Source organism: Syngnathus acus, chromosome 24, assembly GCF_901709675.1.
Source record: "Syngnathus acus chromosome 24, fSynAcu1.2, whole genome shotgun sequence".
In the NCBI taxonomy this organism is placed as follows: Eukaryota; Metazoa; Chordata; class Actinopteri; order Syngnathiformes; family Syngnathidae; genus Syngnathus; species Syngnathus acus.
The window spans coordinates 4,641,519-4,656,087 of record NC_051108.1 but is presented as its reverse complement, the minus strand read 5'-3'; the positions used below and the strand labels follow the sequence as shown (position 1 = coordinate 4,656,087).

General features: G+C 40.7%; 3 protein-coding genes across 5 annotated transcripts; 2 read left to right on the top strand and 1 right to left on the bottom strand.

Annotated features, from left to right (window-relative positions):
- Positions 1-427: 427 nt before the first annotated feature.
- On the bottom strand, positions 428-3,512 carry paqr8 (progestin and adipoQ receptor family member VIII). Its single transcript, XM_037244610.1, has 2 exons — positions 3,359-3,512; positions 428-2,462 (listed from the first exon to the last, which is right to left on the bottom strand). The coding sequence occupies exons 1-2, from the start codon at positions 3,457-3,459 to the stop codon at positions 1,343-1,345; spliced, it is 1,221 nt and encodes a 406-aa protein (XP_037100505.1). The 5' UTR covers positions 3,460-3,512; the 3' UTR covers positions 428-1,342.
- Positions 3,513-4,453: 941 nt separating this feature from the next.
- Positions 4,454-10,559, top strand: mcm3 (minichromosome maintenance complex component 3). 3 transcript variants are annotated; one of them, XM_037244928.1, is made up of 18 exons: positions 4,454-4,651; positions 4,843-4,955; positions 5,341-5,549; positions 5,632-5,762; positions 5,855-6,093; positions 6,201-6,309; positions 6,516-6,669; positions 6,847-6,978; positions 7,043-7,251; positions 7,326-7,500; positions 7,588-7,714; positions 7,875-8,025; positions 8,109-8,249; positions 8,322-8,434; positions 8,505-8,578; positions 8,745-8,844; positions 8,913-9,117; positions 10,442-10,559. In XM_037244928.1, exons 1-17 carry the CDS (start codon positions 4,577-4,579, stop codon positions 9,109-9,111), a joined length of 2,451 nt encoding a protein of 816 aa, XP_037100823.1. In that variant the 5' UTR covers positions 4,454-4,576; the 3' UTR covers positions 9,112-9,117; positions 10,442-10,559. The 3 variants fall into 3 exon arrangements, with proteins under 3 accessions (XP_037100823.1, XP_037100824.1, XP_037100822.1); XM_037244929.1 differs by lacking the exon at positions 10,442-10,559 and adding an exon at positions 9,870-10,401; XM_037244927.1 differs by lacking the exon at positions 10,442-10,559 and having other exon boundaries at positions 8,913-9,275.
- Positions 10,560-10,639: 80 nt separating this feature from the next.
- On the top strand, positions 10,640-12,599 carry il17a/f3 (interleukin 17a/f3). Its single transcript, XM_037244930.1, has 4 exons — positions 10,640-11,063; positions 11,154-11,365; positions 12,062-12,205; positions 12,399-12,599. Exons 1-4 carry the CDS (start codon positions 11,055-11,057, stop codon positions 12,514-12,516), a joined length of 483 nt encoding a protein of 160 aa, XP_037100825.1. The 5' UTR covers positions 10,640-11,054; the 3' UTR covers positions 12,517-12,599.
- Positions 12,600-14,569: the final 1,970 nt, after the last annotated feature.

Below are 14,569 nucleotides of genomic sequence, written 5' to 3'. Positions count from 1 at the left end.
GGAATCTTCAACATTTTTTTATTTGTCGTGTCATATGATAATGAGCCTCTTATTGGTACAGACACACCCTTGCATGTTTTAGGTGCAGCCAAGATAAAAGTAGAATAGGTCAATAATGCAATGGATCCTACTTTCATGGCGTTATAAGGAGCTGGAGTTTAGATTTTGATTGTGATAGCATGGTGATGTTAATCTCAATTAAACAGGATGAAGACAGCTGACGCACCAACATAGTTTTACATTGTTTCAGTTTTATTTGCGCAGACTGCGTGTTTTGCTAGATGTCAAAGCAGGTTCACCTGTTATAAAATAGGCAAAGGTCACAGCGGCCCTCAGGTGAAGGTCAATAAAATGATATTCAAACTCGTTAATAGCTGGTTGGAATATAATTTAATTAATTTTCTTTATTAACTTAAACATAACACATTATAAAGGAGGGGAAAAAAATGCCAACATTGTTTTAGAAATAAAAATGCTATTTCCTGTTTGGTCATCTGGCCTAGTCCCAATAATCAAATTGTGTAAAACATGTTCAACGCTACACTGTTAAAATATATATATTAATGATACTCGACACCATTTAAACTTCAGTTCATTGCATCAAAATTTGACTATAATGAAAATAAGCAAAGTTGCACATCAGGGGAAAAAAAATCACTTTGTTCAGAGGCAGAATTTAGACAATATGGAGAAACACAGAGTATTCCAAGGGTGACCAGTATTGCTCTCGATTCTACTGTGGTGTATAACTTAACACAGTACAGCAGGACAATTTATTCAAATAATCAACTGCAGCGGAGGACACATTGGAAATAATCAGCTTTGGTCACGCTGTTGTCATTTTTCCAATGTTTAGCAGTATTGTTCTCTGGCATCCCTATGACTCTGCGAAGCCAGCTGGTCTGCATGCTTGAGAAAAAAAACAGAAAAAAAAAAACAGACCCGCATTATGGCTCACAATTGGGCTGACTAGTCCGATCAGATAATTGTGTAAATTGGTTGTGTACTATCTCATGGGCTAAAATGCCATCTAAATCAACCAAGGGGGAATTTCTTTAATGATAAATAATTGGAAAAAGAACATGCATGGCAGTTGTAGAGCAACAAACTGTTATTTGCAACTCACTCAGCTGAGATTCCTTCAGCAGCTCAATAGCAATGATTCATCGAGGAAAGTGTTGCACAATGTTGCAAATATTTCTTCCGTGGATCAGCTGTGAAATATTTTGCATACTTGAAAATAACCATGACGTGCCAGTTGGAATACTTAACATTTAATTTGCATTTCATTGCTGCTTTTCATACCGTTGCTTTTCTGATTTCATCTCTATACACACATTTCTTAATTGTCTCTCTGTTTTTGACCCTTTAGTTGTTTTTGTTTGTGCTTCATTGTCACAAGTGCTGTCAAAATGCAAAACAGGAACAGGGCGGGGAAGGATATACAGGCACACCACAGCTGTGTCTCCCCAAATGTCTCCACCACCGTATCCCTCCGCCTGACATAATCCCAAAAGAGTGCCTCCAGCTGAAACAGTGTGCACAGGGACAAAAACATATGAAAGATTTGGTGACCTTGGCCCAGAAAGTCACAGCGGCCTGGGAAGAAGCGCTCAGGTATGGGGCAGGAGAAGAAGACGGCGCTCAAAAGGAAAGAAGCTACCTGGAGGGCGTGGAAGGGCAGTGAGGGTTCCTCGAACCAGGCCGCAGTTGAAAGTCGGTGCATCACAGGACTGATGTCCAGCAAATATGCTAGAGTGGCGGGGATCAGCTGACAAATTTTACGACCCACGGGATACGGCCGCCGATATCTAGATTTGGCAAAACAGCTGCTAGCGCAGAAAAGCCATCCTAAGAAAGCTGCGCCGGGCAAGAATAGAGAGCCAATGGAGCTGGCTCTCCACGCTGGCTCAGATGTATAAAAATAATGTCCAAGGGAGCATCCGTATTGATAAACAGCCACACCCACGTAGTCCAGGAAGAACAATAAATAATGTGCATGCTCAGAGTGAGACTGAAAGAGATGAGCTGCTGCGCTGAAAAACAAATACGTCAGTGAAGACACAAAGAAGAGGCATAAAGGTAGAGATGCTGCCGTAAAGGTGTACCCCACGGCTCCTATTTTAGCCCACCACTGATGTAGGAGCACAAGGGCTGCCAGCAAGTGAGTCCACACGTTGAGAGATTCGTTGTGTCTCTGGAAGAGGCTGAAGAGGTAACAGTGCCATTTCTGATGGACAGGACGGTATCCTGACAAGATGTAAGGTTCCCGAAACAAGCTGGGGACTTGACTGGAAGAGACAGTGGGGCTGGGCAGTTGCAAGGAAGAAGCTACCAGGTCATGAAGGAGTTGGCCGATCTGCTTTGCACTTGGGATGATGGTTCTCAGTCGCTGGAGAAACTCTCCTGACATTGCTGGGTCTTGCAGATGGAAGACACGGAAGTGGACAATGTGGATCACGCTGGGGAAAAAAAAAAAAAAAATCAATTGTGAATTGATGGTGATGAGTTCCTCATGCCACATTAACACCACACATTTAAATCAACCCAGATTTATTTGACTTAAATGCTCAGTGGTCGTGCAGATTAGTTTCTGTATTAAGGAGACAATTTGTTTTGTTCTCTTCCAAGTAACCTGCTTATTCCTCTTCTTCTGTTTGTTGACATACAATATAGCTCTTTTTTTTTTTGCAGTTTTCTGAAGTACAAGTAGAAAACTGAAACAAGGCGAGCTGGACTCACCAGTAAACAAACGGCCTGCATCCACAACCAGTATGAGTTGTAGAAAATGAATGAATGGATGGCATAGTTACCCCACAATTGAAATCACACTTGCTTTCTCGTCAACTCAAAACAATTTGAACAGAGATGCATTTTTTTCCCCACAATGAACTTATTCACGGGATTTGTGTGCAAAGAAAAATTGGCCAGTGAATCCGCAGCACGTGGCATTCTTAAACATTTGCTTATTCCAACAATGAACAATTACGGGAGGCGCATTGTAGCTAAGGTCAATTGCAGTGACATTCCTTCACAAATGTCTACAGGACAAAAGATATGCTGTTAAACTTGCGAGTAGAGTATCACGTAAAGTATATATGCACTCAATAACTTAATCTACTGCTGTCAGCAAGGTAAATATGTACCTGAGAAACAATTGTTGGCTAGTCAAACATTTCACATGCCCTAGTTAAACTCCTATGATCTCATTGAGTTCTCTATAGAGTTATTATAATAATAATAATAACGAAGGTTACTGAAAAACTATGCAACATGAAGTAACTGAAGCTATTCAAAACAAGTTAGAAGCACTAGATTGTACTAGAATGAAATCAAACGTGATCCGTGCGTGCCTCACCTGTCACGATCGAACCCGTTGTCCACCTGGAGTTGCGCGTCTCTGCAAGCTAGTCGACACAAATGAAGCGACACTTTACTCGCCAGCTTGGAACATGACATGTGGACTGGAGGTTTTATTCATGAAGCTCGAGAAGGAAAAGGGATAGCTGACATGGAAGTTTGTAGGCGGTGTTAATGTGACTATGGAGAAACGCCCCTGAGCCTCCCACGAATCATCAGAACTGCGTTCATGTTTAAAAGTTTAAAAAAATGTCCTTTGTTTTTGTCATATATGTCAAATGCATGCTGACTTTTAATGTATGGCGACATCTTTTGTTGTGTTTCGAAATGCCAGTTATTCACCATTATTATTATTAAGGCGAATCAGTCGAAAAATGTAGGAATGTGGATATGAGATGCTTGCAATAGTTTGTTGCTGAATGAGCAGAAATAATAGAAACACGTCCCACGATAATATATTGAAGTTAAACACAAGTCTACCTAAAAAACAAAACAATAATTAACATGAAAAAACATCCATCCAGCCACCCATCCATACATTTTCTGAGTCGCTTATTCTCAGACAAATAAAATGATTAACTACATTACCCACAAATCCCGTGGAGGCAGAGATCATGAGGTGTTTTCCCGAAAGTGCTTGATATTTTACATCAGAAAAAAATCCACTCCACCAAAATGACTGTCGCAAAACATGCATAAACCCTATTATGCAATACTAAGGAAGAATATTTATTTAGGCAAAAAATCTCTCACAGTGGGGATTTAGAGTAGCGCGTGTGTGGTTGTGTTGTTAAAGGGCGTGCAATATTATCTTCGCAAATAAATGTTTCGAAATCGACAGTGCAATGCAGTGACAAGTGAATAAGGAAAATAAGCAGGTCGCCCTCTTCTGGACAATACTGAAATTGTCTAGTTTACGGTTCTTGCGCTTTCCTTATCGGGACTCACTTCCTGTTTTATTTTCGCGGGAGTTTTTCGTAGGGCTGGGTCACATGGACACACAAAGGACTGTCATTGGATATCTGTAATGAACCCGTGGTGAACCCGGAATTGTATCGACCAATCCCATGTTACGTTTTTGTTGCGTCACGACGTCGTGGCGCGAAAATTCTTCATTGTGCGGACAGACCTTAGAAAGCTGCACATCGGTCGGATTTGTTTAGCATTTAATAACGTTTTTTCCCTCCCCAGCTAAATAAACTCAAACTCTTGCATCATGGCTACCGATGTTGTAGATGACCTTTCGATGAGGGAGGCACAGAGAGATTATTTGGACTTTCTGGACGATGATGTAAGTTTTATTATGTTAGCCCGATCACCATAATGTGGCTCACGTTGTTATAAATTAAGTTTGTGACGATTGGTCCCTGTTTAAGAAATAAGTTTATTTATGTTACCGATTTTAGACTGTCCGAACTGTCTCGGTTGTTTTTCAATATTTGAGAGGAAACTTAAACGTGCATTTTGTTTTTTGTAATTTAGCAAGACCAGGCCGTTTACCAAAGCAAAGTCCGTGACATGATCAGCGAGAATAAGTCTCGTCTCATCGTCAACATTAACGACCTGAGGAGACGCAATGAAGCACGGGCTGCCAAGTGAGTATAATAAACATACGTGACATTATTATTATTTTTCAAGTATGTGTTTCTGACAGAATTATGGGTTTCTGGGTGTCATACAGAGCAGTTGGGACCTTGTTAGTTTAAATGTTCTACACAAAATTCGTAATCCACAAATTGCCCTGAATGGGACTCTCCAAGAGATTTTCATCAATTCTGTTAAGGCTGAACATTTTAATAAAATCTAATTGATATTGTTTATTGTAATACATGTTAATTCAATTAATAATACACAATAAGGGGACTTTAATAAAATATTTGTATATTAAATTGCAATTATAATGTGCATGGAATAGGACAGTCCCAATACTTTTGCTCAATAACTTGTGCAGCTTGCTCAGTGTTTCACTCTTTCTTCCAGGTTGATGAACAATGCTTTTGAAGAGCTGATGGCCTTCCAGCTGGCCCTGAAGGACGTGGTGGCCTCGGTGGACGCCACCTACGCCAAACAGTACGAGGAGTTCAACGTCGGCTTGGAAGGAAGCTTCGGCACCAAGCACGTCACCCCGAGGACGCTCACCTCCAGGCTGCTGGGCAGCATGGTCTGTGTGGAGGGCATCATCACCAAATGTGAGTGTCTTTGTGATATCTGTCAAGTTTAAAGCATACATTTTTTGTTTTTTTAATGTAATACTCCCTCAATTTGTCTTAGGTTCCCTTGTGCGCCCCAAAGTGGTGCGCAGCGTCCACTATTGCCCCGCCACCAACAAGACCATGGAGAGGAAGTACACAGATATGACTTCTTTGGATGCTTTCCCTTCTAATTCCATCTACCCCACCAAGGTATATAAACACATGCTAGCTTTTGCTCTCTTCTATCAGTGGGACACACTCGTATCAATCCTCAATCTTCCCTCTCGGGTCCTTCCAAACAGGACGAAGAGAACAACCCGCTAGAAACAGAGTTCGGACTGTCTGTCTACAAGGACCACCAGACCATCACGGTTCAGGAGATGCCGGAGAAAGCCCCGGCGGGCCAGTTGCCTCGCTCTGTGGACATTATTCTGGACAATGACTTAGTGGACGTGGTCAAACCAGGAGACAGAGTGCAGGTCATCGGAACGTACCGCTGCCTGCCTGGAAAGAAGGGAGGCTTCACATCTGGGACATTCAGGTAGAACCTCCATTAATACTTTTTGCTAACACTACTGATTTGATTTGCACTGTACAAAGATATTACATTTCTCTTTTATGTATTCTTTTTTTTTTTTTGGGGCCCAGGACTATCATGATCGCCTGTAATGTCAAACAGATGAGCAAGGAAGTGTCCCCAACCTTCAGTGCCGAAGACATCAGCAAAATTCGAAACTTCAGTCGCAGTCGCTCTGTCGTAAGTCTGTCACTGACATGTCACTCCTGGCATTCATAATGACTTCATTTAATCATTCTTATGAACTGAAAATATGTAAAATGGCTCTAAATGATTCCTCGATTATTAAAATAGTTGTCGATTAATTTGCTGATCGATTAATATCGACAGCTTTACATTCTTTAGTGGTCTTCAATTAACAGGCTCGTTTTCCTGCTTTCTTCAAGAATGTTTTCGATCAGCTGGCTCGCTCACTGGCCCCCAGCATCCACGGTCACGAATACATCAAGAAGGCGATTCTCTGCATGTTGCTTGGTGGGGTCGAGAAGGTGCTGGAAAACGGCTCGCGACTCAGAGGAGACATCAACATTCTGCTCATTGGTACGAGAACTAGCCTTGCTTCAATGGGGTACACACAAAGGAGGATTGATATTAATTCCATACACACAATATTAGAGAATACTGTGTTAACACTTGTGGAGTCACGTAGAACAAATTGCTGCAAATGCATTTTTTCACCCTTTAAGTAATATATTGTTGCGCATTGATCTATTTCAGGTGACCCTTCTGTTGCCAAATCTCAGCTTCTGCGTTACGTTCTCCACACCGCACCGAGAGCAATCCCCACCACTGGACGGGGCTCCACTGGGGTTGGCTTGACCGCCGCTGTCACCACTGACCAGGAAACCGGTAGGAAATCATACATTTCCTTCTTGTCCGATCAGATTGATTTAATCTTTCAATCCGCCTCAAGGGGAGCGGCGTCTGGAGGCCGGCGCCATGGTGCTGGCTGACCGCGGCGTGGTGTGCATCGACGAGTTTGACAAGATGTCCGACATGGACCGCACGGCCATCCACGAGGTCATGGAGCAGGGTCGAGTCACCATCGCTAAAGCCGGCATCCACGCCCGCCTTAATGCCCGTTGCTCTGTTCTGGCGGCCGCCAACCCCGTCTACGGCAGAGTGAGTTCCAAAAAGAATCCCATGTCGCCTCCTGAACAGTACACGCTCACCTTGTGCCTCTTTTGTTCTCATAGTATGACCAGTACAAGACCCCCATGGAGAACATCGGACTGCAGGACTCCTTGCTGTCACGTTTCGACCTCCTCTTCATCGTGCTGGATCAGATGGACCCGGAGCAGGACCGGGAGATTTCTGACCACGTCCTCAGGATGCACCGCTATCGTGACCCCCGTGAGCAGGAGGGTGCAGGTACTGTGACTCAGCGTCATCCAGAAAATAAACATTTTGACCTGAAGGTTCCGCTTATTTATTTATTTCTTTATGATGATTTTTTAGCAATGGCTCTAGGCGGCTCAGTCGACGTCCTGGCCACAGACGACCCGGATGTTGTGGCGCAAGAGCACGAAGAGCTGCAGGTCTTTGAGAAACACAACAACCTGCTGCATGGAAATAAAAAAAAGAGGTAGAATCCTAATTTTTTGCGTTTGTGTAACTATAGAAGAGCCCATCGCTGATTTTGCTTCCATTGTTGATGACCCAATTGGATCGAATCTTCTTTCAGCATTCTCATTTGTGTCTCAGGTTGTTGAATGGCTTAATGTGACAGATTTGGAATCTTTCAGAGAGAAGATTGTCAGCAAAGAATTTATGAGGAAGTACATCCACATCGCCAAGGGGGTGACGCCGGTGCTGACGGAGGAGGCGGCCAATCATATCGCAGAAGAGTACTCAAGGTTGAGGAGCCAGGAGCAGCTGAGTGCTGATATTGCCAGAGTGAGCAGTCGGGCTGAGAAATAATCGATTTGACATTGCACAGTAAGAGAATGCAATTTTCAAATGTCCTGTTTTCTGTTTAGACGTCTCCAGTTACGGCTCGTACGCTGGAGACCCTGATCCGTCTGTCCACGGCTCACGCCAAGGCCCGCATTAGCAAAGTGGTTGAGATTGAAGACTCTGAGGTTGCGGTTGAGCTCGTCCAGTTCGCTTACTTCAAGAAGGTTTGTGCAGATCAAGCTAACGCAGATAGCAAGTTGAATTTTTTAGTAGCATGTGACAATGCTTTGATGCAGGTGCTCGAGAAAGAAAAGAAGCGTTCCAGAAAGCAACAGGCTTCTGGCTCGGATGAAGAGGAAGCGGCAGAGGAGGCATCCACTCAGAAGTCACAGAGATCTCAGACAAAGAGGTACACATAAATTCCAGTGTTTTTGCAATTTGTCTTTTCAGCTGCTTGCAATAACATATTTGTCCTGAAGGGTGCGCCGTGGGTCTCAGGGCAGCGAGCCCTACAGTCCATATGACTTCAGTGAAGAGCAGGAAGTCCCTGAGAGTAAGTGTATTCATTAACAAAGGACATTCTTCTTTTTTTTTTTTCTTAACGTAAAATGACAGAAATTCAACTAATACCTGAGACATTTTTATTAATTCGATTGTTAGCTTTATTTTCCAAATTTGATTTGATCTGGGTAGTCTCACATTGTCATTGTGCTGTTCAGTTCAGGCCTCTGCAGGGAAAAAAGCCAAGCGGACGCAGGAGCAGGAGGGACAAATGGATACCGCCTCACCGGCTGAGGTCGCTGAGCTCTCTACTGAAAGGTGGGTGCCTTAAATTCGAAATTATGAAAAATAACATTAACTATTCCTTTTGTGTTTCCTCCCGCTAGGCTGAAGGAGTTCAAGTCGTCCCTGTTGGCCGTTTTCCAGTCTGGCCACGCTCAGTCGGTAAAGATGCAGGTGCTGATGGACGGCATCAACAAAGAGCGTCAGGTGCGCTTCACCGAGGCGGAGGTCCGCGCCGCTTTGACTCGCATGCAGGATGATAACCAGGTCATGGTGGCTGATGACATCATCTTCCTCATCTGAGAACAGGTCAATTCTGAATCTGTCAATTATGTTCCATGGACTTCGAAAGAATTTCTGGGGTTTCTCCAGCTTGTTCCTTCCGTATTTTTCACATCAACGCAATCATTTACAATTCCCCCTTTGAATCCTGTAAATAGAGTGTAAGCAATTTGAAAAAAAATAAATAAAAATACATTTGTACACCGTTTCTTTTTTTTTTTTTTTTTTTATTCCAATAGCTACTCTGCATAGTTGTTTATAATTTTAGAGATTTTGCTTTTGTGTGTGTGAATCCATTCCTTTTTTAGTATTGCTTATTTCTCATCAGGGCTGCAAGTTGAAACATATCCCCGCTCACAAATATAGGATTTTATGATTGTTAGCAGTCTGAAGTCTCAAAATTTACTACGTTCTTTAAAAAAAAATATAGCTAGTCATAAAATCTTCCACTTGCTGTAGAAACCCCAGTCATGGCTTGGGTGCCTTTTCTGTTCACATGAAGATATAATATTTTCCTTTAGATCATAAAAAAAACCATTGTGGCCTTCTGACATGAACACAAAAATATGAATAAAAATAATAGTAGTAATTTAAATTTACCTTAATTATTGGTTATATTTATTATTTAGTCATAAGTGGACACAGTGGCTATCATTTATTTGATTTAAAGTACTCTATCCTCAATATTGATTGCTATTCTGAGCTTTACCTGCCTAGTTCATTCATAAAATATTGTGTCCATTTGTGCTACAGTATTAATTTTTTTCTTAACGTCTCAGGTTCAAGGATGAGCGTAATTGTGCATATTGACGCACAACTGGCACAACTCCTACAAGCAATGTCCTTAACTGACTTCCACCTGTGATTTGTGCTTATCTATAGTTTTGATCAGTCTGCATAAGAGAATGTATTTGCTACCACCTTCATCCAGGATGCACAGTCTTGAGTTTAGAAAGCCACAGATGACTCATACCACCCATGTCTCAAAAGAAAGAGCTTGTTAATTTTTTATTTAAAGTTGTACTTTTTTTTTTTCTTCTAAAGGTAATCAACAACATCTTATAAAAACACAGTGTCATCACATGTCATCTCCTTAAGGTTTGTTTCTCTCCAATTTTGTTTTTCCCAAACTGTTTAATTTTTCCTCTGATGACTCAAGGTTGAATTTTCACTGAGGTCAAATATCACATTTCATGAGCCAAAAATTTGAAATATGTGAAGAAATTGTGATTACAGTGAGATTCGAACCCAGAACATCTGATTGCAAAGATGTCTGCCACATGAGTCTTTGTAGTCTAAATGTGTTGCTGTCATTCTGTAACCCCTGAGATGACATGAATGTTTTTTTTAGGTCATGTAGAACATCTATCGCATGATTCATAAGGTGTGTGGGATATGAAAGTGTATGTAATGTCACACCTACGTAGAATCTCCCGGGTACTATAAAAGATAAATTGGCAAATTAAAAATAAAAAAAAAGAATTTTTTTTTTCCCTTTATTTCTATCTTAAAAGTTAAAGATCTAACATTATTCTCTCCTCCATTTTAAATTTGCTATTTTTATTTAAAAAAAATATTCATCCCTGCTCAAATAATAATGGTGCCATTCCACCAAAATCTCACTTATCTACTTTCATTATCTTAAACATTTGAATACTTCATGACTCAGCCGCTTGTAAAAGGTTGCAAGGTGCAGTGCTCCATTTTACAGCTTCCTCTGTTTCGAGATGCACGTTGATATGTCACATGGTCTTTGAACTTGTTTGGCTAATTCATGACCACAACCACAATAAACATTATACGTGGGGTGTTGGTAGTGTTGTGATGGGGGAAGAACAAACAAAGTTTAATCTGGTTTGCTCATCAAGCGAGTGGTTTTGAAATAAAAAAAATAAAAAAGAGCCAATAAAAGGACTGTAGAAGACAATAAAAAAAAGCTTTCTGTGCAGTTGGACTGTGCGACGATGCTTGCGGTAAGTCAAGTCTTTTTGATTATCAACTAATTTGTTCATTTTTGTAAATATTGTTCCTGAGATTTGATTTGATTTTTTTTTTTTTTTTAGTTAAGAGTTGTCTTGTTTCTGGGTCTGGCTACTGCACTGCACGCCACCGACGGAGGCCCACCAAACAAAGTCCGGGTGGGTCGTAAAGGTGGACAAAAGAGAAAGACAGTGAAACTGGTGGTGGAAAATTTGCTGCATGAATCAGGCGATTTGATGGTAGCTGATTCTGTCCCAAATTTTGCCAACATCTCTCTCTCACCCTGGACTTACAAGTGAGCAAGACACATTGACTCAATTTAAATAACACAAATCAACACATTTGCATTTTTTTTAAAATTCAAAAATACAATTACTAATAACATTTTAAAATTTTGGCCCAAATTCTGCTGATTTATTTTCCCTAGCACATCAGATTTTCAAATAGTAATATAAATAATATAACATCTAATATAGTAATATCTTTAGTAATAATTTTTAATTAACGGTTAGGTTCAGCAACAGGTGGATTTAAAGTTAAAACTCATGAAAAATGAAAAAAAAAAAATCATGTTATTTCAAACAGACATTTCATTGTAGCACTTAATTTGTATTGTCAATACAACACTACGGTAATGTAATAATGGACCTACTAGGCTATATGATTGTATTACCTATAATAATTTCTATAATTAGATACATAGAAAACTATTCAAAATTTGAACTCTGAATCGAGCCTATGACTAATAATACAAATGCTATACGATTAGACATTCAGGTACGTTCAAAGCGTGTATCTAAATCGGTTTGATGTTGGGCTGATTTGTTGTTTCTTTAAAATAAATTAACTTGAATAGTTTGGGCTTTGGAGAGTACGTAAATCTTTGTACATACGATGTTTGAACAGCTTATGCCACGAGCCAGCTTTGCTTACCGGTCCTGGGTCGTGGTTATTTTCTTGTGGCACTATTCCAACCAATCTTTTTCTCCAGAGAGTCCCTTGTGCCATCTCGTCTCCCTCGGGTGCTCTCCGATGCGCGTTGTCTAACGTCCGCTTGTCTCAACCAAGACAGTGGAGAGGAGGATGCGACCTTGGAGGTCAAACCTATCAAGTACCAGGTCTTGGTTCTGCACAGGTGGGAACCTCTGTATTTATTTATGTATTTATTTATGTATTTATTTGTTTGTTTATTTATTTGTTTATTTAAAATATTACATGTATTGCATACATGTGATGTTATGCAGGCTTTTTATTACCTGCCCCTATTAAAAAAAAAAAAATTGGTAGTCATATTAACTTGACCCACATTTTTCTCCATCTCATTGCAGAGTTTCAAACCGAAGGTCAAATAGCAACTTGACAAAGAAGAAGAAAAAGAAAATGAAGTTCAGACTAGAAATACAAACGATCACAGTGGGTTGTACATGCATAAGGCGCACTGTTTGACTTGCTTGTCACTTTCATTGTTACTAAGCTGTAACCATTTTGTCTCCTCCTGTTGTTTAAGATGAAAAACTTGTACATGAAAACTGAAAATAAATGTGTTGAGCTTGAAACTTGAAAAAATAAACAAGATGTATTAAAAATAAAAATACTAAAAAAAAATTTCCTTAGTTTGCAATTCTTTCAACTATTCAAATTTTGCAGGGTTTTAACAGCACTCTTTTGTGCGTTTTTTTTTTTTTTTTTTCATTAGTAAATGTAGCCACAGCCCTCACCCCCACCTCCTGATTGGCTGTTTGATCTGTGATGTCACTCGGACACTCCATTAGGTACACCGCCATTTTCGGGTGTACCTAATAACAGGCCAATTCATTAGGGAAAAATCATGATCAAAGCTTAACTGAAAGTGAAAAGTGCCACACCTGCCCTCACCCCCACTTTCTGATTGGCTGGTTGATCTGTGACGTCACTTGGACACTCCATTAGGTACACCCCCATTTTCAAGTGTACCTAATAACAGGCCACTTTATTAGGGAAAGGTCACAGGTGTCGAACTCCAGTCCTCGGGGGGCCGCGTTCCAATATGTTTTCCAAGTTACCCTCGTTAAGCGCACCTGCGTGAAAAGTTTTAGCTTCTTTCACGTTCTGCAGGAGCTAAAACTTTTCACGCAGGTGCACTTAACGAGGGAATCACACGGACACTCCATTAGGTACACCGCCATTTTCAAGTGTACCTAATAACAGGCCACTATATCAGGGAAATATCATGGCCAAAGGTCACAGGTGTCAAGCTCTAGTCCTCGGGGCCGCGTTCCAATATGTTTTCCAAGTTACCCTCGTTAAACACACCTGCGTGAAAAGATTTTGGTCATTTTACGTTCTGCAGGAGCTAAAACTTTTCACGCAGGTGCACTTAACGAGGGAATCACACGGACACTCCATTAGGTACACCGCCATTTTCAAGTGTACCTAATAACAGGCCACTATATTAGGGAAATATCATGGCCAAAGGTCACAGGTGTCAAGCTCTAGTCTGCGGGGCCGCGTTCCAATATGTTTTCAAGTTACCCTCGTTAAACACACCTGCGTGAAAAGATTTTGGTCATTTCACGTTCTGCAGGAGCTAAAACTTTTCTCGCAGGTGCACTTAACGAGGGAATCACACGGACACTCCATTAGGTACACCGCCATTTTCAAGTGTACCTAATAACAGGCCACTTTATTAGGGAAATATCATGGTCAAAGGTCACATTCCAACATGTTTTCCAAGATTGAGGACTGGAGGTCAACATCCCTGGTTTAAGTGAAAAGTGCCACACCCGCCCTCACCCCCACCACCTGATTGGCTGGTTGATCTGTGATGTCACACGGACACTCCATTAGGTACACCACCATTTTCAAGTGTACCTAATAACTTTAAGCATTTTTTGTACGTGTCAAGAATGTGTATTTGACTACTTGCTCTTTATTTTGGGTGACACCAACACATTACACAACGTAAAACACATATACATATTGTCATATAAAACATTTTTATGTTTTCATGCCCAAAAAAAATAAAAACAAGGAATAAAACACCAGACAAGTTTTAACATAAATGTTTATTATAATAATAATAATAAAAGTAAATTTCAAACCAGCAATCTAATGTGAAATTGCAGTAGATATTTTGGATGACAATATTTAGGCGTATATATGCATACACGTTATTTAAAAACTACTATAAGTGTTATAAAATCAAGATTACCCAAAGAGAAGCATAATCTCCCCGTTGTTGCATAACGGCTCATCCCTTCATTCAAGATTCAAGAGTTTTTATTCGCCATGTTTGAGCGTGACAAACAAGGAATTTGACTTCGGTACATCACAGCCTCTGTTCAACATTTGTTTAGGTGACTAACAACACTCAGGACATGTGAAAAATGACAAATATTCTCAAACATCCCTTGATCTTAAACTCCCAGGAGGGCAAGGAAAAACTCAAAACTCCAACTAGGGGAAATGAGAAACCTTGAGAAGAGACCACAGATGGGAGGGTCCCTCTTCCAGGATGACC